This window comes from Berkeleyomyces rouxiae (genome assembly GCF_048999995.1).
Source record: "Berkeleyomyces rouxiae strain 22BRR77 chromosome Unknown BrBRR77_ptg000001l, whole genome shotgun sequence".
Lineage (NCBI taxonomy): Eukaryota > Fungi > Ascomycota > Sordariomycetes > Microascales > Ceratocystidaceae > Berkeleyomyces > Berkeleyomyces rouxiae.
In genome coordinates this window covers 2,053,382-2,081,090 of record NW_027396491.1, presented here as the reverse complement: position 1 = coordinate 2,081,090, position 27,709 = coordinate 2,053,382, and the positions used below count along the sequence as shown (strand labels likewise).

At 52.3% G+C, this 27,709-nt stretch overlaps 8 protein-coding genes across 8 annotated transcripts; 3 read left to right on the top strand and 5 right to left on the bottom strand.

The window, feature by feature from the left end:
- Positions 1–932: 932 nt before the first annotated feature.
- On the bottom strand, positions 933–1,317 carry BROUX77_000605 (uncharacterized protein; the record flags this gene model as incomplete). Its single annotated transcript, XM_073750987.1, has 3 exons — positions 933–995; positions 1,083–1,142; positions 1,234–1,317. The coding sequence occupies 3 exons, from the start codon at positions 1,315–1,317 to the stop codon at positions 933–935; spliced, it is 207 nt and encodes a 68-aa protein (XP_073608842.1).
- A 1,470-nt stretch (positions 1,318–2,787) lies between these two features.
- On the bottom strand, positions 2,788–4,138 carry BROUX77_000604 (uncharacterized protein; the record flags this gene model as incomplete). The annotated part of the gene is made up of 3 exons (XM_073750976.1): positions 2,788–3,896; positions 3,976–3,998; positions 4,077–4,138. The coding sequence occupies 3 exons, from the start codon at positions 4,136–4,138 to the stop codon at positions 2,788–2,790; spliced, it is 1,194 nt and encodes a 397-aa protein (XP_073608841.1).
- Positions 4,139–4,720: 582 nt separating this feature from the next.
- Positions 4,721–5,790, top strand: BROUX77_000603 (uncharacterized protein; the record flags this gene model as incomplete). Its single annotated transcript, XM_073750965.1, has 2 exons — positions 4,721–5,381; positions 5,438–5,790. The coding sequence occupies 2 exons, from the start codon at positions 4,721–4,723 to the stop codon at positions 5,788–5,790; spliced, it is 1,014 nt and encodes a 337-aa protein (XP_073608840.1).
- A 213-nt stretch (positions 5,791–6,003) lies between these two features.
- On the bottom strand, positions 6,004–9,447 carry BROUX77_000602 (uncharacterized protein; the record flags this gene model as incomplete). The annotated part of the gene is made up of 1 exon (XM_073750954.1): positions 6,004–9,447. One exon carries the CDS (start codon positions 9,445–9,447, stop codon positions 6,004–6,006), a length of 3,444 nt encoding a protein of 1,147 aa, XP_073608839.1.
- A 1,421-nt stretch (positions 9,448–10,868) lies between these two features.
- On the bottom strand, positions 10,869–12,872 carry BROUX77_000601 (uncharacterized protein; the record flags this gene model as incomplete). Its single annotated transcript, XM_073750943.1, has 2 exons — positions 10,869–11,876; positions 11,940–12,872. 2 exons carry the CDS (start codon positions 12,870–12,872, stop codon positions 10,869–10,871), a joined length of 1,941 nt encoding a protein of 646 aa, XP_073608838.1.
- Positions 12,873–13,711: 839 nt separating this feature from the next.
- Positions 13,712–15,265, top strand: BROUX77_000600 (uncharacterized protein; the record flags this gene model as incomplete). The annotated part of the gene is made up of 2 exons (XM_073750932.1): positions 13,712–14,495; positions 14,544–15,265. The coding sequence occupies 2 exons, from the start codon at positions 13,712–13,714 to the stop codon at positions 15,263–15,265; spliced, it is 1,506 nt and encodes a 501-aa protein (XP_073608837.1).
- A 212-nt stretch (positions 15,266–15,477) lies between these two features.
- On the bottom strand, positions 15,478–17,418 carry BROUX77_000599 (uncharacterized protein; the record flags this gene model as incomplete). The annotated part of the gene is made up of 3 exons (XM_073750919.1): positions 15,478–16,812; positions 16,898–17,128; positions 17,239–17,418. The coding sequence occupies 3 exons, from the start codon at positions 17,416–17,418 to the stop codon at positions 15,478–15,480; spliced, it is 1,746 nt and encodes a 581-aa protein (XP_073608836.1).
- A 6,911-nt stretch (positions 17,419–24,329) lies between these two features.
- BROUX77_000598 (uncharacterized protein) lies at positions 24,330–25,698 on the top strand (the record flags this gene model as incomplete). Its single annotated transcript, XM_073750908.1, has 2 exons — positions 24,330–24,788; positions 24,859–25,698. The coding sequence occupies 2 exons, from the start codon at positions 24,330–24,332 to the stop codon at positions 25,696–25,698; spliced, it is 1,299 nt and encodes a 432-aa protein (XP_073608835.1).
- Positions 25,699–27,709: the final 2,011 nt, after the last annotated feature.

The window sequence follows — 27,709 nt, the reverse complement described above, 5'->3', positions numbered from 1 at the left end:
TCGCCGTTTCTGGGCAGGGCATGGCTAGCCTTGTCCAAGACGGTTACTCTCGAGCGCTGCGAGCCTACTATCCGAGCCCGCTTCGCTCCGTCGTGACTACGATCTGAGCAAGTGGAGCAACCACGCCGGCAGACCAGGCAGAGAGACCTGAAGCCAGTTGGCTATGCTTTCGGTGGGCTTTTCTTTTTTTTAGGGGCACATCGAACACAAGCCCCTTTGGTTGATGGCTTATGCCTTTCCCCGCTGGGCGGCCTCGCGAGCGAAAGCTTTATGTGGTTCGGATGAAGCAGGTGGCGTATTCTGGCCCTGAGATGGACACGTCCTGGCAAACAAGCTACTCTCTCTTTCTGTCTCTTTTCTCAATTTTCTCTTCTTTTCTCCCTGGGCAAGATATAGTAATCAGAACTAGGGCATTGTCAACGTCAAGTACTATTTTTTTCTTCTTCTCCAAGCAAAACTCGGAGAATGAATCTCAAGCTAAACTGATTGGTGTTGATGACGTAGTTCGACTTAACTGGTTTTTTGCACAAGAGGGCAGATGGATGCCTGAGCAGCAAGGTTCAATTTGGGATTGGGCGCGGAACTTCTACCATTCCACTGGAAGTATTATATTCGGGATATGTCTTTTTATTTGAAGTTTGTTTTTATACCAGGACAACATGGTGATGGAATAAAATGGAGAATTTTGTGCTGGATAAAGAAAGACCTTGCATGTGTCAAAAAAGCGCCAAGAAGATTAAATGGTATCACACATGTTGCCAAAAGTCACATAAGCATTAGTTAAACCAAAAAAGACACAAAGTTAAAAAAAAAATGGTATTATTCGATTGGGTGTCCAAATGACTATCAATATCAAGACGTCACGTCATATCATCATCGCCGGGGAGCGGTTGTTGCTGGCAGGGAAAGAAAGAGCGAGAAGGAAGAGATATTTAGCAACAGCATTCCAGGCACTCGAAGCAAGCCAGACCGGCACAAATGCCGCAGCAGATGCCCTACACCGTAGAAAATAGGGTTAGCTAGAGTACGTAGGTGAAGATGTAGATTGTGGGCCAGGGTTGGGGGCGGAAAAAACGACTTACACCACCCTCACCACCACCACGAAGGCTTGAGGGGTCTATGCTCATGGGTTCTTGAGTGCGCTAGATTGCGAGAAAGAGATTTTGGTCAGCATGCTGCTGAGAGGGGGAGTGGCGGCGGTTGGCGTTGTTGGGAGTGGGTGTAAGAGCTTACGGGCTGCTGGGTCTCGGCCTGGGCTTGGGCGGTGGGCACCATGATGGCGGGCTGGGGCTGGGCTTGCTGGTCGATGACGGGCATTGTGAAGAGTGTGTTTGGGAAGAAATAGAGTGAGGAATAGAACGATAAAGGGTATAGAGAGGGGACAGGGAGATAGAGGAGAGTGTATTATCTAAATAGAGAGAAGGATATCGACGTGAGCTGGCTGACGGTAGCGAGGAGGGGGCGGCGGGGCCTTATGTACTCGGGGTTCAACAGCCGGACACCAGGCGCGGCTAGTGATATCAGCAAAAGTACTCTCGAGTCTCTGCTAACCATCGACTGTGCTCCAGACCAGACCAAGCAAAGCACACCGCAGACCCAGATGGAACGAGGTGCCAGGATGGCAATGGCACCTTGACGAGGGAAGCAGCACGGCGGGCCACAGGGCGGTAAAACAGGCACGACCCAACGGAAAGAGATAACAAGGGAAAACGAGGAGGGGGAAGACGGAAACCACGTGTTCTGGCGAGAACGGGTGCGTGTCAAAGTCAGCTAGCAAGCGCGATAGTCAGTGCCTGGCCGTCCCCTGGCTGTGCTGTGCTGCTAGTGCAAGTACATGACCGCAGGGTATATACACACGTATACAAGTTCCTTGGTTTGAAGGCGGCGCTAGGCTTTTTTGTTCTCTTCTCAACTGCCTTTGGGTCAAGGAGCCGGGGCGTTTTTGCTGATTGGCTCTACGGCCGAGCGAGAGAACGAGCTAGGGGCCAGTGGAATCCTGGTGGGCGTGAGGCCGGGTCGGGGAATATCACGTTATGGGACAGGCTTTTGAGACTTGGGTGCATGATCATGAAGTTTTGGACGGTATAGTTACCCAGGTATACAAGCATAGTCTCGCCTTCTCTGCACAAGCCATGCGTGCCACGACCAGGGATGTTCCCTTGAGATCATGGAGTTTATACAGGCAGCCAGAAAAGCATGTCTCAATCTCAATCTCAGCAATGTTGTAGTTGGCTAATTGGCGTGTTTTCTTGTGCTTGTGCGACTTGCTTGTCCTTGTTCTATCTGCTCCCATCAGCCTTAAAAATCTTGGCATTTCCCGGTTGGCTTTCCGTGTTGTCCTTTTGACCCTGTCTCTGCTTTCTCGGCTTCGCGTGAAGACTGTTCGGAGGCCTCTATTTGTCCAGATTGCCGCAAGCTTTGTCCTACCCGAGGCACCGCGTAAAGGCGAGAACAAAAAAAATACTGACGATATTGCTGACGTGCTCCATTCTGGTTGTGTGGCGAGGGCAAGGGAGCAAGAAGAAGAGGGGGACATGCAGGGATGTCTGCTTTGGAGACGGACGGATTGCCCAAGGCAGACTTTTGCTAATGAGCCGATGGGGTTTGTGTTGGCGATGGAGAATCATTCATTTTGGGTTCTCCAGAGACATGATTCATGCCCCATGGACTCGTATATGATACTTGTACATATTACATCTCTAACACGACAGACAAATGTTGGTAATGTTCGGCTGAGACTGAGATGGGCCCCCACGCGGTTCGCATCAGCCCTTCTCCGCTCGCGCTCTAGTTCACTATCGCCGAGTCGCCGCTGTCTAGCAACGGCCGCTCATCGTCGCCACCACTCTCCTCGTCGTCGTCGTCGTCCGTCGCCACATCGTATATAAAGTACTGCACAAACACACAAAAGTCCAGCAGCAGCGTCGCTGAGCTTCCCGCCAACCATGACGCATTGACCAGGATATACTGTGCATACAGCGCCCACGCCTCTCCCGGCGCACACACGCCCGCCTCGCCGTCGGGGCCGGTCCCGGCGCACCGCGGCTCGTACGCCAGCACCGACAGCGCGTACGTGACGTTTCCCAGGCACGCAAACAGGAAGAACAGCATGCTCAAGCCGTCGGTGCTCTTGCGGCGGTAGTTGAGCACCAGTTGCGGCAGCCGCGACAGGATGTACAGCGCCGCGCACAGGTATCCAAACACTTGGCCCCAAAAGTCCAGTTGTGGCGGCGCGCTCGGCGCCGGCTGCAGGGGCGGCAGGTCGCCGCTGGGCGGCGCAGCGGAGGGGCCGGTGCGTGCCGACAGGAACCAGCCGAGAAAGCCGGCGCAAATGACCATGAGCACGGCAAAGGCGTTCAGGAGCACGGTCTGGGTGATCGAGGCGGCTTCCGCGCCGGCGGCAGAGGGGGCGGCGGACAGCGGCTCCTCGTGGATCATGGGCACGGCGGGCGAGAGGTTCGTCCAGTCGGAGCCGCGGCGCTCGCGGTGCGCGGTCAGCGGGCTGGCGTGTGTGCGGCGATGGTCGGTGGGACTCTGCTGCTCGGCGTCAAGGAGGCGCGTGTGCTCGGTCGGCGGCGAGACGGACTTGGAGGAGGAGACCTCGTCCTTCCAGGTGAAGCCGCGGTAGTAGAAGCATTGGCCGAGGAGAACCATGTCGGCAATGGTGTAGTAAAAGGCGAGAATGATCTGGAGTTGGCGACAGAGGCCATTAGCGATACTGCGCAAGCTTCGGAGAGAGAGGAACGCGCGCACCATGGTGGGCAGAATGCCCTGCATCAGGCCGCCGATGATGTTGAAGACATCGCCGGCAAGCCAGACAATGATGAACTGGATGGACAGGCCTTCGGTGCTGCTGCGGCGGAAGTTTTGCAGAATCTGCGGCGTAAAGACGACGACTGGTAACGGCGCGCCCTGGTCAGCAACTATCTATGTTCCAGGGTCTTTGGATCGGGATCTGGATCAGAGTTCACGTACCCCAGCAGGCAATGGAGATGGATCTAGAGACACACGGTGGGTTGTCAGCATTTTCTTTTGCGTCATGGTGTCCGTTGCCGGTTTCCAGGCGCCTTGCTTACCCGCAGATGCCCGAAATGGCTTCAACGTCGAGGTTGAGCGGCTGCGTCGGCGGCACCACCATCGTGAGCGGGCTGTTGTGGGTTTCGGGGCGTGATTCGGGGGGCGATCAGGGGAGGGGGGAGGCGAGACAGAAGGGGCTTCTGTATTTTCAGAGGATGTGGCGCCTGTTGATGCCGCTGGAAACACAGAAAAGGAGCTCACACTAAGAGACAGAAAGAGAGCGCGCACAGCTGTGGTGATGTGAACAATCAGGGGCCAAACAAGAAATGAAATAAATAAAAAAACAAAAGAAGAGAAAAAGATCCAGAATCTCAACAGCCCTCGTGAAGATCTTATTTTTTCCTCAGCTCGCCACAATAGTCCAACACCAGCCGGATTTTTGCACCTTTACGGTAGCTCCTGGCATCTTATTTTTCCGCCCTTGTTCAAACCCTCCAAGTCCGGAATGAAGGTTTTTTTTTTCTTCTCGCCCCTGCGTCATAGCTGCCAGCAAAGGATTTGAACCTGCATTTCTGACCCTTATGACAAGCTTTATTTAGGGTTGCCGGCACCTTGAATGACCCATGTCATGGTTCATTTTGATGGCCCTGGAGCTAGCCATTGCTCAGATAATGCGAAATCCGTTGCCATCTTTCCTCGAGCCATGGGACCACGCCGCATTGCCTGTCTGCCGAGATCGTCCGCCTTGGCTAGCGCATCCCGTAGCCGCCGATGGACTAGCTCCTGGTCGGCCGCCGAGCTCCCCGCCATCAAAGCAAAGCTCACCTCCCAGCCGCCGAAGCTCATTGATGACTACCTGACGCCGACGCAATCGCACCTCCTCTCTCTCTCCCTCTATGGCGCCTCATGCCCACCCATCCACAGCCCGCGGCCCGCATCCTGCGCCGCCGCTACATTCGGCTACCCGCTGACCTACGGCGCACACCTCGTCCACTTCCCGATTCGCGCCACGCCCGTCGAGCTCTTCGCCGACGGCACCGACGCCGACCACCTGCCGCACGCCGCGCTACCCAAGCGCATGTGGGAGGGCGGCGAGCTGGTGTACAGCGCCGCGTGGCGCGCGCAGCTGCGCATGGACGGCCGCCGCGTTGCCTGCGCCGAGACCATTGGCGATGTGCGCCTGGCGCGCAATGGCGTCTATGTCCTGGTGGACGTGTGGCGGAGCTATGCGGCTGTCGCGGCCGGCGCAGAGGATCTGGTTGCGCAGCAGGTGCTGCGCGATGCGGCCTTGAGGGAGCGTCGCACGCTGGTGTTCATGCCGCAAGATGCGAATGCGGCCGCCGCGCGGACCCGGCCTGTGAAGTGTAAGTCGGCCGATTTCTTCTCCTCCCACAGGCCTTCACGCTGACTCTGATCCCAGGCCCATGGACGCCGGAGCACACGCACTCCTTCACTCTTTCCGAGCTGATGCTCTTTAATTTCAGTGCGCTGACATACAATGCGCACAAAATTCACTATACCAGCAGCTACGACGGCTTTGCGAAGCCTGTTGTGCATGGGCCGTTGACGCAGGCGCTCATGCTGCACTCTATGAGCGGGTCGTTCCCGGGCGTGGATATTAAGAGCTTCAAGTACAGCAACATGGCTCCTCTGTTTGCAGGCGATCGGCTGTCGGTCTGTCTGGCGCGGCGGGACGGCAGTGTGCGGGTGTGGATTCTGGGCCCCGATGGCGGAATGGCCGTCAAGGGCACAGCAGTAATAGAAGAGCGATGATGCATGAGGCTTTAAAAACGAAAACGAGGAACTGGCGGGGAACAATGTATTCTGATGGTCAAGTATCCGTAATGTCATGTATAAAAAAAGAAAAGAACCAACATATGAGAAAAGCTATCTACCCACCAAACGACGCCGACTCCAAAAAGACAAAGGAAACCCCAGGAAAACAGAACAAAAAGAATGATATAGTTACAACGCCCCTCCACACGCTCACACAGCGCTGTTCACATCGTGCTTTTCAGCAACCTTCTTCGACTCTCGGAAGTGGCTTGTTTTCCAGCACATGCCCGCGCACTTGTTGCCTGCCGCCGTCAAGACATCGTTCAAGCTCTCGCCTCTCTTCAGCCCGTCGAGGGCACGTTGCGCGCTCTCGGCGCTATCCAGCATGTTGCCGACGTCCCGGGCTGCGCGCTTACGCGTAATCAACCCCTTCAGGCCTGGCTCGCGCTGCGTCTTGGTGATTGTCTCAAACAGCTCGGGCATGACTTTCCAGTCTTTGAGCACCTGCGCCTCAATCTCGTTGCGCTCCTTGGTTGGCATCTGTTCGAGCTCACGCACACTCTGGATAATGCGGGCGCGCCGCACCCACGCCTTGGGCTGCCGGTGCCGGAATGCCTGCCGCACCATGCCCTTGGCTGTATACACCATAGAGGTCGCGGCCGAAAGGTTCTTGAAGACAAGACCACCAAGACCCAGGCCAATGCCCTTGACAAAACCGCGGGCACCGTCGTTCTTGGCACCGTTGTACGGCTGTGTGACGACGCCAGTAAAGGCATCGTATACGCCGTAGAAGAATTCACTTCGTGTGGCACGGAGTCCAGACTTGATACCCGTCACATGCAGCTGTGGCCGGACCGTCGTGTCGCCATACAGCCGGGGCGCGTTGTGAAATCCCTGAGCAACCGCGTTGCCCACGATAAGAGGGAAGAGGACGAGAATCAACGCTGAACGGCCTGCGCCAGTCACAACAGCGCGAAGGTATTCGTCCTTTGAAGAAACGCTCGCCGGATGCATAAACGGGTCTTCCGGAACAAGCTCGTTTTTGAGGTTCTCGTTGATGGCGGCTGCCGTATGGGTCGAGGTCCTCTGGAGGTTGACAGGGCGCGAGGTAGTAGAGGCAGAAATCACGCCATCGTCTCCCGCGGTACTGGCTTCGGTGCCTTCTTGGGTCGAGGTCTTGTGGTTCTTGTGTGCTGTTTTGACCAAGTTGATGGGCACACCAACCATGCTCACAAATATTTTGCCAATGCCTTCAGCAATAGATGCAATCAATCCGGTGATGGGCTCTCCCGGTCCATAGAAATCGTGAAACTCGTGGTGCTGGATGAGTTGCAGGTGCTTCCATGAAATCTCCTTGTTCTCTACCAGGATAGCTGCAACTAGAGGACAGAGACGCGCATGGCCCCAACGAGATGCCCAGACGGCAGTATTGCCTTCTAATATTGAACAGTACATTTTATCCCGCTTCAAGTCGAGGTGACTGTGAAACAGGTTCACCGTGTTCTCAGCTCCGTCTCCATCGCGGGCAATACAATCGGCCAACTTTTGCACGGCTGCCTTGGCCTCATCTGTTAGCAAATATTTGATGCCGTCGGCAAACTTGTCAGATGTCAATTCCTTGTAGGGAATGGCCTCGGGCCCAGCACCCGACTTGGCAATCATGCTGCCCCAAAAGTTCTGGTCGCCAAAGAACGGCACTACCATGGTTGGCAGGGCGCATTTCAGGGCAATCGCCGTGGTTCCGGCACCTCCATGTATCACAGCGGCACGGACTTTGGGGAAAAGCCAATCATGGGGAATGTTGCCTAGCATGTAGATGTTGTCTGGAACATCGTCGCCACCAAGTTTGCCCCAGCCCTTGGATACAAGAGCCCGGACGCCAGCCTTGCGTACGGCCTCAAAGATCATGTCTGTAAACTCGGTGGGATCATCAACCACGATAGAGCCAAATCCAATATAAATGGGCGGCTCTTCAGACGCAGCGAGAAATTCCACAAGACCTGGTTCTGGCTGGTAGTTTGTTCCGTTGGTAGCAAAAACGAACCCGGCAATGTCTACATCCGGACCCCAATCGGCAGGCTTTGGGACTAGACCCGGGCTCCAGATGTATGTATATGGCAATCGTAGTCGAGAGAGCGCAGCAGGTGCCCAGAACGCCGAGAGTCCATCAAGTGAAAGCTTCTTTATGCGTAGGTCATTGACAAGGTCTCCGAGGCCCTGCCATACCATCATGTCGACCAATGGGTAGGAGACCAAGTTTGCAGCGCCAGGTTCCACGTTGGACTGTTTGATGGTGGTCATGGGATGCGGGAAAGCCTGAGTGGGACTGTAAGGGAATGTGAAAACAATGTGCAGGGGGATATTGAGAGCCTCGGCGCAATGGACGTGGGCATAGCTGGGCGGATTTGCAATGATGGCGTCGGCCACAAAGGGCATTTCGTCTGCCTCGGCCATGGCCTTGGAATCGAAGGCGTATTTGGGGTCGTCGGTGCTGCACACGCAGGCGCGCCAGAAGCCCTCAAACATTTCCTCCATGCTTGCGCGTTTCCGGCCAATTTCTCCAGCCTTGACACTTTCGAGTGACGGAATCATGCCCGGGTTTTTGACCATGAAAGCCATGAGCTGAGCGGGATCACCGCCAACGGAGAAGTGCTCCAAACCATATTCCTCCTGGGTAATCTGGTAAAAGTCTGGGTGTGTGGCCACGCGCACGCGATGGCCGTGTCTTTGCTGCAAAATTTGGCCGATGCGTAAAAAGGGTTGCACGTCACCACGCGAGCCAATAACCATGATGACGATGTTCATGCGAGGTACGCGTATGGGGCTTACTGTCGATGCCTCTGAAAGGCGCGGCGGTTTGGGCACCTGTGCGGCGGCCGGATCGGCTGATTGGCCTGGCACAGATGAGCTTTCGGGACTTTCTGGGGTGTTTGTGGCCCCATCAAAAGGAGCCGTGACGGCAGCAGCAGCTTCTCCTAGGAGCCGGGAACTCGGGTTGAGACCCAGCAAACGAGCCAAGCCACCGCCATGGCCGTTTTCATTGAGAGAAATACTGAGCCGGCCGTCAGATTGATCAAAGCGACACCGCGAGAGACAGCCTTCTTGACCAATGTTGAAGAAAGTGTGGTCGTCGCAATTGCGACCGGCATCTGGAGAAATGGCTGTAGGGTCTAGCGTAGCGCCATGGCTAGAGGCATTGCGCTGGCTGCCTTTGTGGCCAGCATTTTCTGGCGCACTACTGTCGCTCTGATTAGCCGATGAGCTGCGACTGCGCCGCTGGGCGCCTCTTGGCGGCGCCAGATAGTTGGCAGCGCCAGCTGTGTTTGCGCGCACGCGCTGATAGGACTGGCGGTCTTGTTGTGACCCTTGTGGTTTGGTCATAGTTTCCGCGTGTGTCTGTGATCGGCCGAGAGAGGGCGCGATGGCGGAGCTAAAGCGGCGCAGGATTCCCGGGCGCGGCGCCTCGCTGTTTCTGCGGCTGGACGAGTTGCTGGCGTCCTCGGCTCGGGTCATTTGGATCCGAGGCGGGACAAAGCTGGGAAACACAAGATGCTCGTTGCCGTCGTGGAAAACGGTCTGCAAGCCAGCGCCATCGGGAGATGGCACGTCGTGAGCGTGGAATCCTCTCCCGCCTGGTCTGTCAGTGGCAGGCATGATAAGACAATTTCAAGTTGAATGGATGAATTGTGGAACAAGGTGGTTGAGAAGAGAGCAGATCAATGGCAAAATGCAAAGGAGACAATGGATGCCGAGCTACCCTAGATAAATGGTCCAAGAATCATAAAACGCGGATTTGTATGACAGGGGAAAAAGCTTGGATTGTTGGGTGGGCTGGATGATGCTGGAAAACAGCGTAAGACTCGAGACTGGCCGTTTACGGCGTAGCGCAGATTATCGACAGGATTGGAACGAATGGAGAAATAAGAATGAGTATGAGGGTAGGAAGAAGAAGAAGAGGAGGAGGAGAAGAAAAATAGAGGACAAGGGGTGGGTGCAGATTAAGAAGGTGCGTCCGAGGCCAAACGGTAGTTGCAGGCTTTGAAAACTGCAGCTGCCATGTTGTGTGTGGAAAGTTCCGTGTGGTTGTACTTGTACTCGAGGCCTGGACTCGGTATTTGGACTCGAGACTTTTCTTGGCGTGCTGGGAGTCGACTTTTGTCTACTTTTTCTTAATTTTATTTTTCTCCCTATTTTTCTTGCAAAGGATTGGCCCGCTGTAAGTGGCAAACAACGGGAGGGTTGTTTCTTACGGCTCTCAACAACAATCAGACCGCGACTAAGGTCTTTTCAGCCTGTTGACAACCTCGGCTTGCCAGCCGAGCGGCCCCGGATGTCCGCCGTGGCTCTGGGCACGAGTAGAATCGGTCGCGACAGTTACGGATATACAGGCTTCCATAGCCTCGCTCGCGGCTCTCCTCTTCGTTGCACTGCTCTGGGGCTGTTCCTCATTTCCTTGTTTCCTCGCCCGTATGTTAGCCTCTGCACTGATAGCCGTCTGCTCCATGTCCTCCGGCGCTTGGTGTATGCAGCAGCCCATGCAGTGTGATACGAAGAACCGAGCTCCCGAGTCTATTTTTGAGCTTATACTCGGATTGCATGGGAATTCAGACGTGAAAAGACCCAACGCAGGTGTTCTTTTCCGGATCTGTTACAACGCTAAAAGGTCGCCCAGGATTCCAGTGCTTCAAAGGGTGCTTTTTTACTTTTTGTAATTACATACATGGCTGACATTGACTTGATACGTACCAACTATACAATCTTGCCGTCTGTCACACAATTGACGCGTTTCCAGGCCGAACTACGTCTGTGCTCCCTGGTCTGTATATGGCACGGCAACCAAAGCTGGCATGTATACAGCTCGTTTTCATCTCGGAACATCACCGCCACATGCCAACCCCCAACACCAAAGAAAGAGAGCCACAAGATAGAGTTGAATCCTACACACCTAATTACCATAGCTAGAAGTGACAAAAACAATGCATCGATCAAGTGCAGACAATCTCAATCCAAACTCAGGGACGGCCCCCCCCCATCCCCAATCCCTTTAGCCCCCACTCCCACACTGCATATATCATTTACACATTCACCCGCTCCAGCCGGTCCAGCAGAAGATTTGCCTGCACCTCAAGACCTGCCGCCTTTTTCTCCTTTCCTGCCGCCATGATTCTCTTTGCTGCCTCGGCCAGCGGCAGAAGATAGCGTTGTTCTACGGCCTCGGGCATTGTCATGGGCACCAACACGCCATATGGCGACGTCTTGCTTTCCTTTGTTCCAAACACCAAGACGGCAAGATTTACCGCCTGCAAATGCAAAGGGTAGTTTTGCATCCAGAACTCTACCAGCTCTTCCTGCGCCATGTCCTTTAGGTACTCAAGACGCGGGAAGAGAACATACTGCAGTGTGTCCAAAGCTTCTGTGCTAGAGAACCGGCTAGCAGCAGGCTTTACTGGAGATAGCGGCATTTCTGCTCGTTCGATTGCAAGTGGGAGGCCAGCCTGGAGCTCTTCGCGCAGCCACGCAACAGCTTGTGCCTGCAGCGATGAGAAGACGCAGTTTTCAAGCAAATCTTCCAGGATTTTGAGCCGATCAACATCATCGGGGTCGGCATGTAGGATGGCGCCGGCCAAGACAGTGGCAGAATTGCGCACAAGCAGAGATGGATGGAAGACAGAAACCAGCGTCAAATGATGCAGATATTGCATGAAATCGGGCTTTGTTGTTGTTTTGTCCGCCATTACCTTTTTGTTGCTTTCAAGATACAAGCCTATAACCACCAACGCCTCAATGGTTCCTGGGTTTGCAGAAATGCGTGCGTCGGCCTCGCTGGAAAGGAAGCGTCCCAGAAGTGCATTATGGTCGGGGAAGATGTGCAGGTCTGGCGTCTTGTATGTAGCATCGAATAGCTCCGATGCAAAGGTCCAATATGCTGTCAGACACAGAATGCCCCCTGACGAGAGCTTGATAGCGTCGATATCTTCAGGATTAGGCTCACTTCGCAGAGGGAAGATTTGGAGAGGGGACTCGCATAGCTCTTTAAGCTGGTCGGGCTTGAGGTCGGCGAGCCCTAAATCAGCAGCTAGTGACTATACATGGGGTGTTTGCTTTGTAAGCTTTGTTCTGGCTAGGAAATCCGAATTGTAACTTACCACAAGTTGTCCAATTTGCCCATCTCGTGCTACCAACTCGGGATCCTCCTTGAATGCCTGCATCCAAGTTCGGCGTCCAGGGATAATTTTCTCAGGTGTGTAGTACTCACTCAAGCGTGCCGCCCATCCCATGTCATTTCCGTTGACATATGCTTCAATAACACAAGACACGAATGTTCTGAGTAGCCGGCTCTTGAGCTCTTCTTCAAGCTTGTCATTGTCCTGCTTGTTAGCGGCTGGTGTATCAGCCTCGGGATCCGGCGCCGTCACTCCGCCTTTTGCCATCGGGAATGCCTGGACTAGGACCGTGCTACTCTGGCGGTTCGGCAGCGGGGGGCGAGTCGCTCCGGGCTGCAGCGCATAGACAAGGTCAATGACAGCCGCCGTTGCGCGTGGCGAAGGGTTGGGCGTGTAAACTTTGGACACGGTGGCCAGAGTGCTGTGTAGGAAGCGCGAGGGGGAGCGGACTTTGAGGCGTTTGTGTAGAATCCCAAGCATCCCCAATAACACGGAAAAGCGAGCGTCCATTTTGGCCTGCGATGCATGCTCGGCAGTAGCGTGGTCATTATCGTCGGCTTCGTCATCGTTGTTGGGGAGCTCGTCCAGGTCGCCGTCGCTCAGTCTTTCGAGCGACTCCAGCACCTTGATGATGACCTCGCGTGGGTTTCCGAGGCGCGCAATGGTCTGCAGACAGTCGGCACTCCCTGGCATCGCCAGCAGCTTGTCGACTAGATCCCAGCCAATGTCTTGGCATATGGCGGCATCCTGCAGTATTTCCAGCAGCGTGGGCAGAATCTCGGGGCTGAGCGACTTTTCGATAATGGTGAGATAGGTAAAGGTGTCCGTAGCGGGCGGCCGGCTCTCCTGCAGCCTTTCAATGGCTGCCGCGGTCTTGTCGACGGGGGTAGCGGGAGTATCGCTGGTGGTGCTCATCGTGGGCTGAGGTCGTGTCCGGGCTGAGGTCGTGGTGGATTGTGTGTGCTTCGAGCGGCAATAAAAAAAAGACAGCTGAGTACAGAACTAAAGGGAACGAATAATCTCTGCTCGGGTCGGTTTGAGTTTGCAACAAGCTCGCTCGCCAAGCAAAGGGCAATGTCTTGTCTTGTCTTGTCTTGTCTTGTCTTGTGCCTGTAGATCAAAAGCTTGCACTGCCCTCTTTCTTTCCTTTTCTACAGCGACCTTGGATCTGGGCCTTAAATGTGGATGCGTCTACCAACGTCATCGCCGGCTCCTGGCGCTTGTACCTCTGCTGCATACTTATGCTGCGAGGATACTTGCGACGCACCTCTAGTCGGCACATTTGATTCGCTTCTTGGAGCAAGCTTAACCCCTCCCCCAAACCGGCTTGGCCTGCCCCTCATAAGCACAGACTCGGCCTGTGGCACAGGAGAAACTCGCGCCACACCTGTGGCACCCACCAACCCTAACCGTGGTGCGCTATCGAGGCTCGTCAACACCATCTACAAAGACAACGTGAGCCGCACCTAAACGGCCCCTTCGAATAGACTGATTTGTTGCATCATCACAATCATCACTTTTATTCCTCCGACTGGAATAGTCCATGTTGTTTGGCTTTCCATCTCCCACAAACCTCGCCAAACTGCTGTTTTTTTTTTTGGTTGTTCATACACTGTGGCCCAACTACGTCATCGCCCACCTTCACCATCCGTTCCTCCTGCGCAACATCGAAACGGGCTCCAAGCTCCCCACCACTTCGCCGACGCCCGAGTCCCCTGTAAAACAGCTGCGCCGAATACAAGTCCTAACAAATCATGCGGTTGTCAATAAAACCAAGATCGGGCTTCAACTTCTCGGGTCTGCCAGCGGAGCTGCGCCTGTACATTATTGAACTTCTAGCATCCAACTGGGCCTTTGAGGATCCGTCAGTAAGAGAAATTCCGCTGGCGCCTCTTGCGTCGGTGAACTCGGAATGGCAGTATGTCATTGAGAGGTTCACCTTTAGCCACGTCTCGGTCGACCTGGCCGGCGCTCAAATGCTCGACAAGTTCTGCCGGCGCCGAAAGAAATTGGTGAACTTGATGGTCCTCAAGGTCACACTTCCCGAATATCCCAACAACCCGTGCGAGAAAAAAGAGACGTGGAAGGACAAGGTCAAGAACAACAAAGTTTTTCGTGATACGATTATCGCGGTGTACACGGCACTGAGCACTTGGGATGAAAGCGAAGTGCGGCCAGACGGGTTCACCATGACGCTCAAGGTCTGGTCTGCTAGTGACTTCAACCAGTGCAGTACGCAACTGTGGCAAGAAAGACTAGCAAGCCGCCGCGACATCGGTGCCCTGCGTTTCAGCGAGTCCTATCTCGACATAGCGGGCTTTGACGACGAGGAGTCTCGCTTCATTGAAATCCCCCATGTCTTTGTGGTTGGATACTTCTCCGTAGACACCAACCTTCCGCGGGTCATAAACCCGGCTGCCATATCAGAAATGGTCGCAAGCCTTCGCTTGGTCCGGACCGTGTACTTGGGAGTAGCCAAACATACCGAGGGCATCCACGGAACCCCGGCAAACTACAGAGGCAAGAATTCCACGGCGTGTACTTGACTGCCAGGCCAGATGGTGACTAACATGCGTTAACTTGTAGATTTCATGATGCCCATGTTGAGGTGGACGCCTTCAATAGAATCTGTCTATCTGATTGGCAGAAACACTGATGTTTCATGGCGAGAGCTGCCCCACGAGAACATGACGCAACAGGTTGACCTGGCGTCTATAAATCGCGGCGTTTTCCGGCTCATGAACAATGTCAAATGCCTTCACCTAGAGAATCTCGTGCGCATTAAAAACTTCCTTGGTTCACTGTGGCCAACCGATCAAAGCCCTGCTCCCTTCTTGGAGACAAACCCACTCAAAGACATCTCTCCCTTCTACACTCTGATGGTGCTAGACATACAGTATAGCTCACTGCATTTCCCCATCACCTGGGAAGATGATGTTAGCGATCTAAACGATCACCCTGAAACCCAGGACTGGCGCCAGCGTGTATCTCTTGGCTGCGCGCGTCTAGCCATGCTTATTCCTAACCTACGTCTGATGAAGGTCTGGCAACGCCCACTCATGTACGCGGGCAAACATAGCTTAGAGTACAAGGTAGAAACTATGAACTCTCCTAATCCGCCTTCAATGGCATCTTTGGAATGGGCCAGCACATTCGACTTTCAGCCGTGGGATGTGACGCTCCAGGCCTGGGCTGCGGTCGCAGCAAAGAATGCAGGCGTGGTAGATCTCCAAGTCAAAGTATCAACGGAGAGGAACTGGCGGACAGATGGTCAACCACCCAAGTTCCCAGCCCTGGTGCCGATTTAAGCACATGGGCCAAATCTGTGGTTATTGTGATATATAGCTACATTTGTGAAAGTACAATCACTTATTCCTTTCATTTTCACTCCATCAACGTGAGGCAGTGTAGATATAAGGTTGTTCACAAAGCTACCATCACCATTTGATTCAAGCTTTATCTACAGCAGTTTTCAATATCTGTGTCGACCCCATTGATTGCGGTTCACCATGGCACCCATCTATTCCATGGAGGAGCCGTTACTGGTAGTAGCCCAAACAACTACATCGCCTCTCCTCCGCCAGTCCTCACTGAAGTAGCCATTCCATCCTCTCCAGACCTCTTTGAACTCAAAACCAACATGGGCGCCCTCTCCCGAAGCCAAGAATTCCTCTAGCCACGGCTTAATGCCCTCAAACCCTGCGATATACTGCGGAGCTGTCCAGGTACCGCCGCGGGGCCACACCTCGTCAGCCAGGAACTTAGACGGCGCAGCGTAAAAGCGATCACTTTCGTCAAGGTAGGTTTCCCGCTCAGGGGTATTAGGCGCTGTGTGCAGCGGCGGTTCACAGCTTAGAGCACGGGCCTTGAGCGTGGGGTGGAGCAGGTGAGAACGCCACGGAGTGCTGTGACAGGGCATGAGGAACAATACAAAGTTGTCCCCAGCACCGAGGGCGGGCGATGGAGCAGACGTGTAACGCGCAGTATACTCGTCCCGTAAAAATTCCAGCACCGAAATCGGCGCCCCTTGGTGGGCACTGCCAAGGTAACCTCCAACAACCAGATTTACCACTATACCGACCGCCAGCAGGTACTTACGGACAACAGGGCGAGTCCGGGTCGGCGAAGTAGACGTTGGAGATCTGTCCCCAAGAAAGAATGATACAAGCGACGGAGCAGCAACAACGTGTAGGGCAGGAAGCAGTGGGTATATGAACCTGACCTCTTTATGAGACACCAGCGTGAGAGCACCACAGGTTGCTAATACAGCCAACGCGAGAGTCTGCGCAACATGTCCTTGTCGGCCCTTGAATGCTTGATACAAGCCATAAAACGCAAAGGGGAGTTGGGTAGTTGTGAGAAGGGGAATACCTTGCGACAGATAATATGTGACGTCATTGCGTCCGTAGAAGACGGCAAGATCTCGGTTTAGGTTAAAGTATAACCACTGGAAGGGCGGGAAGACCCAATCATTGAAGAACAGGCGATCTGAGGCGGCGGATATGCAAAGTGCCAGAGAGCCAAACACCACGGCTTCACGGATGAATGTGGTGAGCGTAGTGGTCGAGGGAGAACGCCATAGTGTGGTCGAGAGCACAGGCACCCATATCAGAAGATTGGTAGGACGCAGAAGAACAGCAATGGCTGCGAAAAACAGCGAGACTCGCAGCTGGCTCAACGAGATGGACGAAACATGGCGCTTGGGATTCTCCTTGACTCCTAGGCCTGCGGCTTCAATGAGCAGCTCCCACGGCCACAGACTAAGGGCTACGGTGGTGATGGACATCTCGAGAGAGTTTGAAAAGGTGCGCACGGAACAATACCATTGCCACGGATTCAAGAGTGTCATGAGTAGCTACGAAGATAATACATGGAAAAGAAAACAGTCAAAACTACGAGATCTACAATGCGGACAGGAAAAGGGGGCAGAACAAGCTTACAGTTGCCCGTGTAGCATTTGAGGAGCGGCCGTAGGCACGGCAAGCCAGCTTCCAGGTGTAAAAGTCGCCCGCGGCAGCAAAAAACGCCTGGAACAGCTTGGGTGCATACAACAGAGCACTCAGGCGCAGAGTGGTGGCTTCTGGAAACAGCGCAAACAAGACATCAACCAGCCGGTAGATGGAGGCGAAAAGGACGGGATGCAACGACGAGCGCAGGAAGTACTTCCATTCCTAAGCAGGCGGGAAACAGCGAGAAACGAGCTATTGTTAGTAGAGTATTCCGGTGTCTTTGGAGTCGCAAGAGAACAACACCAAGGGCATAGGGGTAAAGGCAGGTTTACCCAGGTGATCCAGGCTCCGCTGGAGCTGCCAAAGGCTGCATGCCACGCAGGCTCTAGAGACTGGAAATACTCATCGGGCTGGAAAAAGGTGCGAATAGCCAAGGCGTTGAGCGTGCGCAGGGCCCAGATGAACAGGAAAATGCGCGTGGACGTGGTCACGCGGATAGATATAGCTGCCATGATTGAGCTATTAACTATCGCCGGTAGAGCAACAAAGCAACAGACAGTCTGGCTCGGAGGGCGAGCGCGGTCATGCGCGAGAGAGGGGAAAAGGTCAGGCGTACCAAAGTAAAACAATGGCGCAGAGGGGGGATGACAAGGCCAGGATTGTGGTTGGAGTCGCCCGAGATGCAATCGTGTCGTCACAGGCGGTGTTGATGAGATGGCCGCGAACTGTTCAGGCATATCCTGCTCAAAAGGATAGGAGCCCCACTATGTGGGGCCATGCCGGAATAACTATATCCCATGTGGGGCCGATGCCCCACATCGGATGTACAAGTAACACATAGAATAGTAACAACCAGATAGAACTTAACCCTGAATACACACTATGCGCATATTACCTTATGACAGGTTATGAGCCCGGAGTTGATAAAATCACTCCGAACAATTCAACGGTATACTACCACCCTGAATGAAGACGAGCTTACTTCGAACAGAACAAAGGCAACCGCCACCCAAGCACCCATATATTCAGATCTACGATCTGAAGCCGTTTACACGGAAAAGTTTCACTATCTCAGTCTGATAGATAGTCTGAGGAAGCCATATTTATCCAGGCCGTTGGTCTGAAGCCGTTTATACGGAAAAGTTTCACTATTTCAGTCTGATGGATAGTCTGAGGAAACTCTTTAGTGGTCTAGATCTACGATCTAAAGCCGTGTACACGGAGAAGTAATTACGGCGCTAGACTGAAAATCCGGCGCTGGTTTCTGACGACCGGCTTATCACCCGGAATCACTCGGAAATGGCCTATCACACAACTACAACTGTAGAAACTACAACGAACCCGGCTATGCCGGAACGGAACGAAGAGCTTAACCAAAGCTATGGCCTGGCACTCGAGGAAGCAACAATAAGCCATAAACAAAAAGACCAGACAAGTTCCAAACCTCTAGGGAACTCTTGATTCTGGGCGAGGCGAGCTCTGCCAAAATTACTCCATGTGCTTACATAATCAAGAAAGCAAACAAAGAAATTTCACATGAGCCGCATAAAATTAATATACCCCGCACAAATCAGATTCCCTAACCTAAAACACAATACCTCGACACCAACATGCCAGTCAGCACTCGCCAAAGCACCAGAAATTCTACTCAAACCAACCGTTACACACAACAGACAAACACTACCACAAACATGTCTTCCTCCCAAACCACCTCCCAGCCTGAACAGCGAAAGACCAGCCGTTGGGCTTCCCCTTCCGAATACACGCTTGAAGAAAAGAGAAACTGACTCATTGACGACAACTGAGACGACCTCGCACACACCCTGAAAGACAATTCAGGATGGGCGACCTGGAAACACGAATTCCTGCAAAAGCTGGAAGACTCCGGCTTCACATTGGAATCTCTTTCAAACCCGGAGGAGATAAACAAATAAGTCAACAACGCACTGCGCTCCAAGATAGTCAAGACACTCACCGGAGATGCGCTTGTTATGATACGCAAGATCTACAGCGTCAACGAAATATTCAGTACACTTCAAAATGGCCTGGAGGAAAACTCTACAAACAACCAATTGGAAGACCTCCGAAAACTGACTTCGATTAAGCCAAAGATCGGGGAAAACGGAATCGGATTAATGAAGAGATACAACTCATATATGCTAGAAGCCGAAATCACTCTCAAAGGCAATGAGGAACTCTGCAAAATTCTCTACCGACTCTTAATCACCATGCTGGAAGCCAATGACGGAGACTGTGCATACGAAGCCAAGAGAAGACTTCGAAACGCTGGAGAGAACAGCAAAGACAAATGGTTTCAAGCCATGGGCGATATCAGGGGAATAATCAGAGACAACTTCAAACCTATTGAACAAAATCCCCAAACCAATACAAGGACAACTCACCCGAAAAAGACTTTCCCGAAAAAGGAAAGACCATCAACTCAAAAGCGAAAATTCTCAAATTTCAACACTCCAACGGACGACAGCCATGGAACGACCACACAAGAACAAAAGAAAACAAAATTTTGGTGCACTTCATGCAAAATGAGCGGCCACTCCATAGAATACTGTAGACGGAAAAAGCCGCAGGAAGTACACGTCCTACAAAAGGATGAAGAAGATGACGAGGCAGAAATTTCGGAAGATGACGAGAAAGAGGTACGCAACTCTGAGAGCGAATAGAATAAGATATAGAAAGCAAATAAAGCTAATACATACCTAAACACGAAGAAAACAATTATGTCCACAGAACTGATCAAGAAAGGACAAACAGACGGATGTCCGACAGTGGCGCAGACATAAACGCCGTATGCTCTCAAGAATGGCTACTGCCTGAAACGATCAGTAGTTCAAACATCAGCATAAAAACGGCCAACTGCACATCCACACCCAGCGTCCAGGGAACCGCTATGGTAAAATGGCTTACACACTCCGGCAACGAAATCACGGCTCTACTCCCACGCACAGTCCACTTACCACAGCTATCATGCAACATCCTATCTGCCAAGAGACAATGACGAGAGCATGACAGAGGACGAAGACGGTCCGTGGATCATAGACGAAGCAACGACACACTTTTACGGAAAATTTATCGGATTCATCGGAGAGGCAAATGAGAAAAAGTCAAGGAAAGACAAGGCAAACCAACCAACCTGGAGAGAGGCCATAGCCGGACCGGAGAGAAAAGAATGGCGAAAAGTTGCATTTGAAGAAATCAAGAGCATTACCGAACTCGGCGGTTTCGCATTTGAGGAGCCAAAAACATCACACGGCTACAACCCACTTTCAGCCAAGATGGTGCTCAAGAAGAAACTCAGTCCGAAAGGAGAGTTCGAGAAATTCAAAGGCAGACTAGTAGCTCGATGCTTTCTCCAGAAACACGGCATAGACTACAACAACACCTATGCTTCAACAGGGATACCAGGTGCTTTCCGACTGCTTCTAGCTGTCACCACCGCCTTGGGCTGGTACCACAGACAGGCAGACGTCTCAAACGCTTTTCTTCACAGAAAGATCATGGAAATTGTATACTTGAAGACACTACCTATCATCGAAGAGTTCTTCAGGCAAAATCCCAACCTAGCCGCCAAACATGGCTGGTTCAAAGGCTGCACCATCAGGCTGACCAGACCCCTATACGGCCTGAGACAAAGTGCCTACGAATGGCAGCAGCAGACAAGAAGGGACATGCTTGCATGCGGTTTAGAGCCCACCAGAACAGACTCCGCAATATATTTCAACGAAGACACCAGAGTGATCACATATAGCCATGTAGACGACTTCTACTCAATGGGACCCAAGAAGGAAGATGTCATGGAGCTATATCAAAACCTCGGAAAAAGGATGACACTCAAAATCCTCGAAGAAGATAAAGCTGGTTTTCTCGGCGCGGTTCACGACTACGATGACAAAGGTGTAGACATTCACCAATAAACCTACATCCGAGAGATCATCGAAACCGCACTCGGACAAGAAGCCAACACGAACAACACGCCGATGGAAATAGGACTCCTCCCCCAACTAAATGAAACTTCCAAAGAAACCGAAACGCCTCGTCTTGGCAAGGAAGATGCAGACGGTTACAGGAGCATGGCCGGTGCAATCAGCTGGATATCAGGGCATTCAAGACCGGACATAAGCTTCGCAAACAACGTTCTGGCTCGCGGGGTTGCAAAGCCCACAATGTTACACCTCAAAGCTGCGAAGAGAGTGATAAGATACCTCAAAGCCAAGTCAGACCTCACCATACGCTACGAAAGGTCCAACGATTTCATCATCCAAGGATGGGTAGACGCAGATCTGGCAGGCGACTGGACAAACGCAAAATCCACCACGGGAATGATATTCACCGTCAACGGAAAACCAGTCGTATGGAATGCGAGGCTTCAACGCACAACATCCAAATCTACAGCAGAGGCAGAGTATGTAGCATTGAGCGAGGCATGCAATACAGCAGTATGGATCAGAATGTTGCTAAACGAGGTCGGATTCCACCTAGAACCGATCCAAATTAACTGCGACAGCACAGCCGCGCTTGCCATGGCACAATCAACCGGTCCAACACGCGCCAGGCACCTCCGCATATCCTATCACCAAGTCAAAGAAGAAATCAGGCACGGTTTCATCAAACTACAGCACGTGGCTGGAAAACAAAACCTCGCGGACATCATGACCAAACCTCTCGGAAAGGATACCTTCGAAAACATTAGAAACAAGATCATGAACTAAACCAGAAAAGGAAAACAGCACAAAGACATAGAACCACAGAGCATGGACACGCGTCTGAGGGGGGGTATCTAAGCCTTCACAAAATCCCCAGCATAGAACTAGAACCAGAACATTGTGGCAACACAACAGATACAGAAACCATAGACAGGAAAACAGCACTACGAATAACGAATAATGAACTCAACTAAACAAAAAAGTTCCGAAACACAAAACTAACTGATTACCAGTTAACTAACCAAATAATTACGCAAATCAAACAAAACAATGGACAGAATCATCCGGACACGAAATCACACCAATTATACTAATTAGTTGACCATTCACAGAAAATAGATCAACAACGAATACCCTTTCGGCCAAGGGGGGGTGTCATAGTATATCCTGCCCAAAAGGGTAGGAGCCCCACTATGTGGGGCCATGCCGGAATAACTATATCCCATGTGGGGCCGATGCCCCACATCGGATATACAAGTAACACGTAGAATAGTAACAACCAGATAGAACTTAACCCTGAATGCACACTATGCGCATATTACCTTATGACAGTAGCCTGTAGCTATGTTTTTGCGGACGGCCGGTGAGAAAGCTTAGCCAGGATAGCGCTGTTTGAATCCCCTCCCGCTCCCCAGTTCCGACCGGGTTTTCCCCTTTTACGGGGTTGTCTATACCATATAACTTTTTCTTTGTTTTCCGGATTTTCATCTTGGAGGGAGTTTCCTCGACGTCCAACAATCCAATAGGGTCGGGCCCGCGTGGCCTATGGAAGGACATCAAACGCAATAATAATAACAATAATAACGAACAAGTGTGATTGGAGAAGAGCCTAGTATTTGGTCAAAGGTATGGTAACATGTCGTGAAACTACAGTTGTTAGGGTTGTAGGGTTGTGTTGCTACTTGACAAATGAAAACCAAATGGTGATACAGACAGGATATTGCTTGAGAATATTGAAATATGCCGTGTAGCTCATCGATGATAGTTCAGATGGGAACTTTGCTCAAGTTTGTCCGCACCGCATTGTATAGTATTCGAGCCCCATGCGGCATCGGCGTCGGAGGCATTGGGTGTTTTGGAATTGGCTGAGGTGCCGCCGTGATCCTAGGCAGCATGATTACATTTGTACATGTGTTCGCTGTAAACCACTATCTATATGGGTATGTCTGTTTCTACCGGAAATCCCAATGTCATGGCGCATATATTGAGACTTGATACGGGTATCCAAACTCAATCTTTCGGAAGGTGAGTAGAAGATTGCCGTGAAGAGCAGAATGTCGCCCCAGATAACCCTTAGCACGTGATTCAATCGCTCACCGCCTTTAGTCCAGGGAAGCTCGAAAAGAACGAAAGTGGAAGGCTTTTTCCTTCTTTTTGCATCTTTTTGCATCCTTTTGTCTCTCATCCTGGTCCGTTCTCGGCCATGGAGGTCGAAGCTCACTGACTTTGCATGGCTTGTATGTGCTTGTAAAAGGGCTCACACCCTTGCAGGAAGTTCTGCCGGCTCCAGATGACTTGTGCCGGTGGCTGCGCCGGCGGCATCGTACTCCAAGAATGGCATGGCTCTTTTTTTTTTTTTTGCTTATTTAGGTGGGTTGTCCAGGCACTAGTAGTCAGGGGAGTAGAGGAAAAAAAAGAACATGGCGCCTGCGAAGACCGGCGCGGTTTCATTCGGGCCAGCAGACGACAGCAATATTGGGAGTTGGAAAATGGCACAGCGGCCAACAAGCAAGTCTATTTGCGGCTGACCAATTCGCTGAGGCAGTATAAGAGGGCAAGAAGAAGTAGACATAGCTCTATATTATTTGTACTTGTATCTACAGATGTAACCACAGTATGTGTGTGAGTGATGACCAAAACTGTTTGCAGTCGACTCAAGACGGCAGGCCTACAACGAGACAACAAAGCAAAAAATGACTTGAAAAGAACCAACAGATAATGCCTCGCCCGAGCGACGGCGGCGACGGCTTTTCGACAAGCAGTTTCACGCATAGACCCGGCAGGGAGACTAAATGACATGACATGACATCAGGCAAGGCATGCCACCACCACAACGTCCTTTTTCTTCTGCCTTTAATAGCCGAGCCAGCTGCAAGCAACCTAGACAGGGCTAGCCGATTGTTAGCAGCCATACACACGCGGCGGATTAGTATGCATTATGTACAAGGGACACGGGGCCACCACCTCGGGAGTGGGGCCTTCGGCGCGGCGATGGAAAAGCGCTGCGAAGCGAAGTGTCCAGGGTCATGTGACAGAAAGCGGAAGTGGATCCCCCTTGGGCGCCCAAAGCGAAGGGCGAACCAGAGCCAGAGCCAGAGCACAATATACACACAGGAAGTCGCCTCCCTGCCCTGGCCCAAGCCGACAGACCCCTGCGTCGCTTTTCGCTGGATGCAGCTGGCGGAGTCTCCTGCTGCTGAACGGCGACGGCGGCGGCGGCGGCGGCAGCCATCCAGGCCAAACCACGAGTACACATGTACAACTAAGGATATACATTACTTGTATATATACCTCCACATGCCAATACCAATGCCTTCTTGAACTTCTGCTACTGTTCTGTTTCTGTTTCTTTTTTCATCCTTGATCATCTCTTACATCCACTACACTACATTGCCAAATAGTTACATCATCTTCTGTTCTTGTCTTTCTTTGTATCTTCTTTACCCTGGCCCTCACATCCCCTTATTCACTCTCACTTCAAAATGTCTGACGCTGCCCGCTTCCACTGCACCTCCACCGAGGCTGCCATTGCCACCGAGAACCAGTATGCTGCCCACAACTACTCTCCTCTGCCCGTCGTGTTCGCCCGCGCCCAGGGCGTCGATGTGTACGACCCCGAAGGCCGCCACTACCTGGACTTCCTGTCTGCCTACTCTGCCGTCAACCAGGGCCATTGCCACCCCGAGCTTGTCAAGACCATGATCCAGCAGGCCGGCACTGCTACCCTGAGCTCGCGCGCTTTCCACAACGATGTCTTCCCCCGCTGGGCCGAGTACGTCAAGGAGCTGTTTGGCTTTGAGATGGTTCTCCCCATGAACACCGGCGCCGAAGCTGTCGAGACTGCCATTAAGCTGGCCCGCAAGTGGTCGTACAAGGTCAAAGGCATTGAAAAGGACAAGGCTCTGATCTTTGGCATTGACGGCAACTTCCACGGCCGCACTGTAAGTCTTGCAATGAATGCTATCCCACAATTGCGAGCTTCCACTAACAGTCACTGCTTTCTCTTTCTAGATGGCTGCCATTACGCTCTCCGTGGACCCCGAGTCCCGTGACAACTACGGTCCCTTTGTTCCTGGAATCGGCGCATGCAACCCCAAGACTGGCGCTCCCCTGCGCTACAACAACGTCGAGGATATTGAGAACCTGCTGGCCGACTTTGGCAGCGTAACTGCTGCCATCATTGTCGAGCCTATTCAGGGCGAGGCCGGTGTTGTTGTCCCTGACTCTGACTACCTCTCTAAGCTGCATGCTGTCTGCCGCAAGCACAATGTGCTGCTGATTTGCGACGAGATCCAGACCGGCATTGGCCGCACCGGTCGCATGCTGTGCCACGAGTGGTCCGGCGTCAAGCCCGACATTGTGACGCTGGGCAAGGCCATTTCCGGTGGCATGTACCCCGTGTCGTGTGTTTTGTCTTCCAAGGCCATCATGAGCGTTATTGAGCCCGGCACCCACGGCTCTACCTACGGCGGTAATCCTCTTGGCTGCGCTATTTCCATCCGTGCTCTGGAGCTGATAAAGGAGGAGAACATGATTAGCCGCGCCGAGTCGCTGGGCAAGGTGTTCCGCGATAGCATCATGGCCTTCAAGAACCCTGCCGTCAAGCTGGTCCGTGGTATGGGTCTGCTGAACGCTGTTGTCATTGACGAGAGCAAGACCAACGGTCGCTCAGCTTGGGATCTGTGCATGCTGCTCAAGGAAAAGGGTCTCCTGGCCAAGCCTACTCACGGAAACATCATCCGCTTTGCTCCTCCTCTGGTCATCACCGACGAGCAGCTCAAGGTTGCTCTTGGCAAGATCGGCGAGGCTCTGGAGGAGCTGCCCAACGCCAAGCAGTACGGTGGTCACTAAAGTGCCAGGTCGGCGTTTTTGTCTTTGGTTTTTTTAGCATTTCGTTTTGTACATTCTTTTTCAGGGCTCTCTCTTTTTTTTTTCTTCTTCTTTCTGCGTTTCCTATATTTGCCTTTTACTTCTCTTCTTTCTTGTCTCTTTTACACAAAACCTCGGCTCTGGCTTTGAGGGTTCTCTGGGCGCAACGCATGGGGGATATGATACCAAACACAAGGCAACTGTTGAAGAGTTGACCGTCGACAGTGTCCGGTTTGCTTTTTTTATGTTCGTGGTCTTCAAAAGCAAAGCCAGACAATAGTAGAGCTTTTTCGTTGCTGCTGTTGGTAGTGCACTGGGGCATCAGGACCAATGCGCGCCATTGTGCAAGCACGTGAATAATGAAACAATTCAAAGAATCCAGTCAATGTTCAATCACTGGCATGTTTACATCCGTGTGGATAGTTGGGTGAGTGAAGACGTATGTATGTATGCACATGGCCATCTTGCGAGGGGCTATCCATCCATTGTCGTCGTTGTGGCTGGGTATGCGGGAATGAGACATGTGCCACGCGGGTGCTGTCCGCCCTGACCAGTAACATTTCTTTGCGGGCCACCATGGCGCGAGGAACACAAAGAGCTACCAATAGCAGCGCGAGCCGGGCTTTTGCTACGTCCTAGTTGGATGTTCCCCTTCTGGATAGTAGTTGGTTATACAAGTACACACAACCACAGGTCTTTGTGCACATGGTCCAACCCGCGCATCCTGAACGGAAAACTTCCCTGTGATGCAACATCATTTGACTATTTCTCCCGGGCAACCCAATCGAGCAGAGCAGCAAACGCCGAGTCTATATAGCTCAGGACATGTGTCTATGCCTATATGCAGACACAAAAGACCTCGAAAAGGCTTACGACGGTCCTCTTGGCCTTGGGCTTCCGTGTCCGTCTGATAGGTTATCACAGAATATCGAGGTTTTGATATACATATGCTGGTCCTGGCTTCACCGGCCCCGTAGGCAGAACATGGAGACACACCACACTTGGCGACTTGGCCTGCAAAGGGGGACTCGAGACACGCACGGGTAGCCTGCATGTGCACTTGACCCCGTGCATTTCCCCATGCATGTGCTTCCGGTATCTCTTCCTGCACTGCCTGTTGGTGTCTCTTGTTCTACCTGTGACCAAGTACTGTATTGTATGTATCACATATGCACCTCCATCTACATAGCTCTATATGTACATACTTTCAAGTACATCTTTCTCGTTCGTCGAGGGATGGATTCAGCAAATACCCTGCTGAATCTGCGTTACATCCGCCTCATTTTTCTCTATCCCCGTTGTCTCTTTTGCACGTCTGCGGGTTCTGCTTCTATCCCGGGCTTACAATGTCCAGCAAAGCCCAAAGCAGGGCACCCCGGAGCAAACAGAAAGACGGCGGAACGGACTCGGCCAGCCCGAGTGCAGCTGCCTGAAGGCTGCTTCAAGCTCCATGATGTCCGTGACGTTCTTTGTGGTGAAGCTGGGCGTATTTGATCTCCACTATAAACGTCCCTTCTCAGCCAAAAGAGGAAAAAGATGGGGGTTCAAGTGTCTGAAATGCGACTGCGCCAAAAGAACGCCCTTGGATTTGATGACGAGGTCAAGCTTCCTCCTTATAATTTGGGCTCTTGTGGCTCTAGGTCGGAATTCAATTTCTGTATTTGCTAACTTGGCCCGTATCATGACTGGGTCTAGATGACATTAACCTGGTAATAGGCAGTGAAGGAGCGGTTTCCTTGCACACATTAGGGTTACGCAGCGAGTTTGAACATGAGCATGGAGATGTTTTTGCTTTCACCGCACTATCCATAACTATAGGCTCTATAGATATGTATAACTACACACATGTATGTATACAGTTAGCTAGCCCCAATCTACTTGTGCTGCACATACTTTTGTGTCTCATCGTACATGTTGTCGTACGCAAGATATGCCACCTCCAAGCATAAGCGTCAAGGGAACAACTGCTACTGGACACCTCCAAGCCCCACGA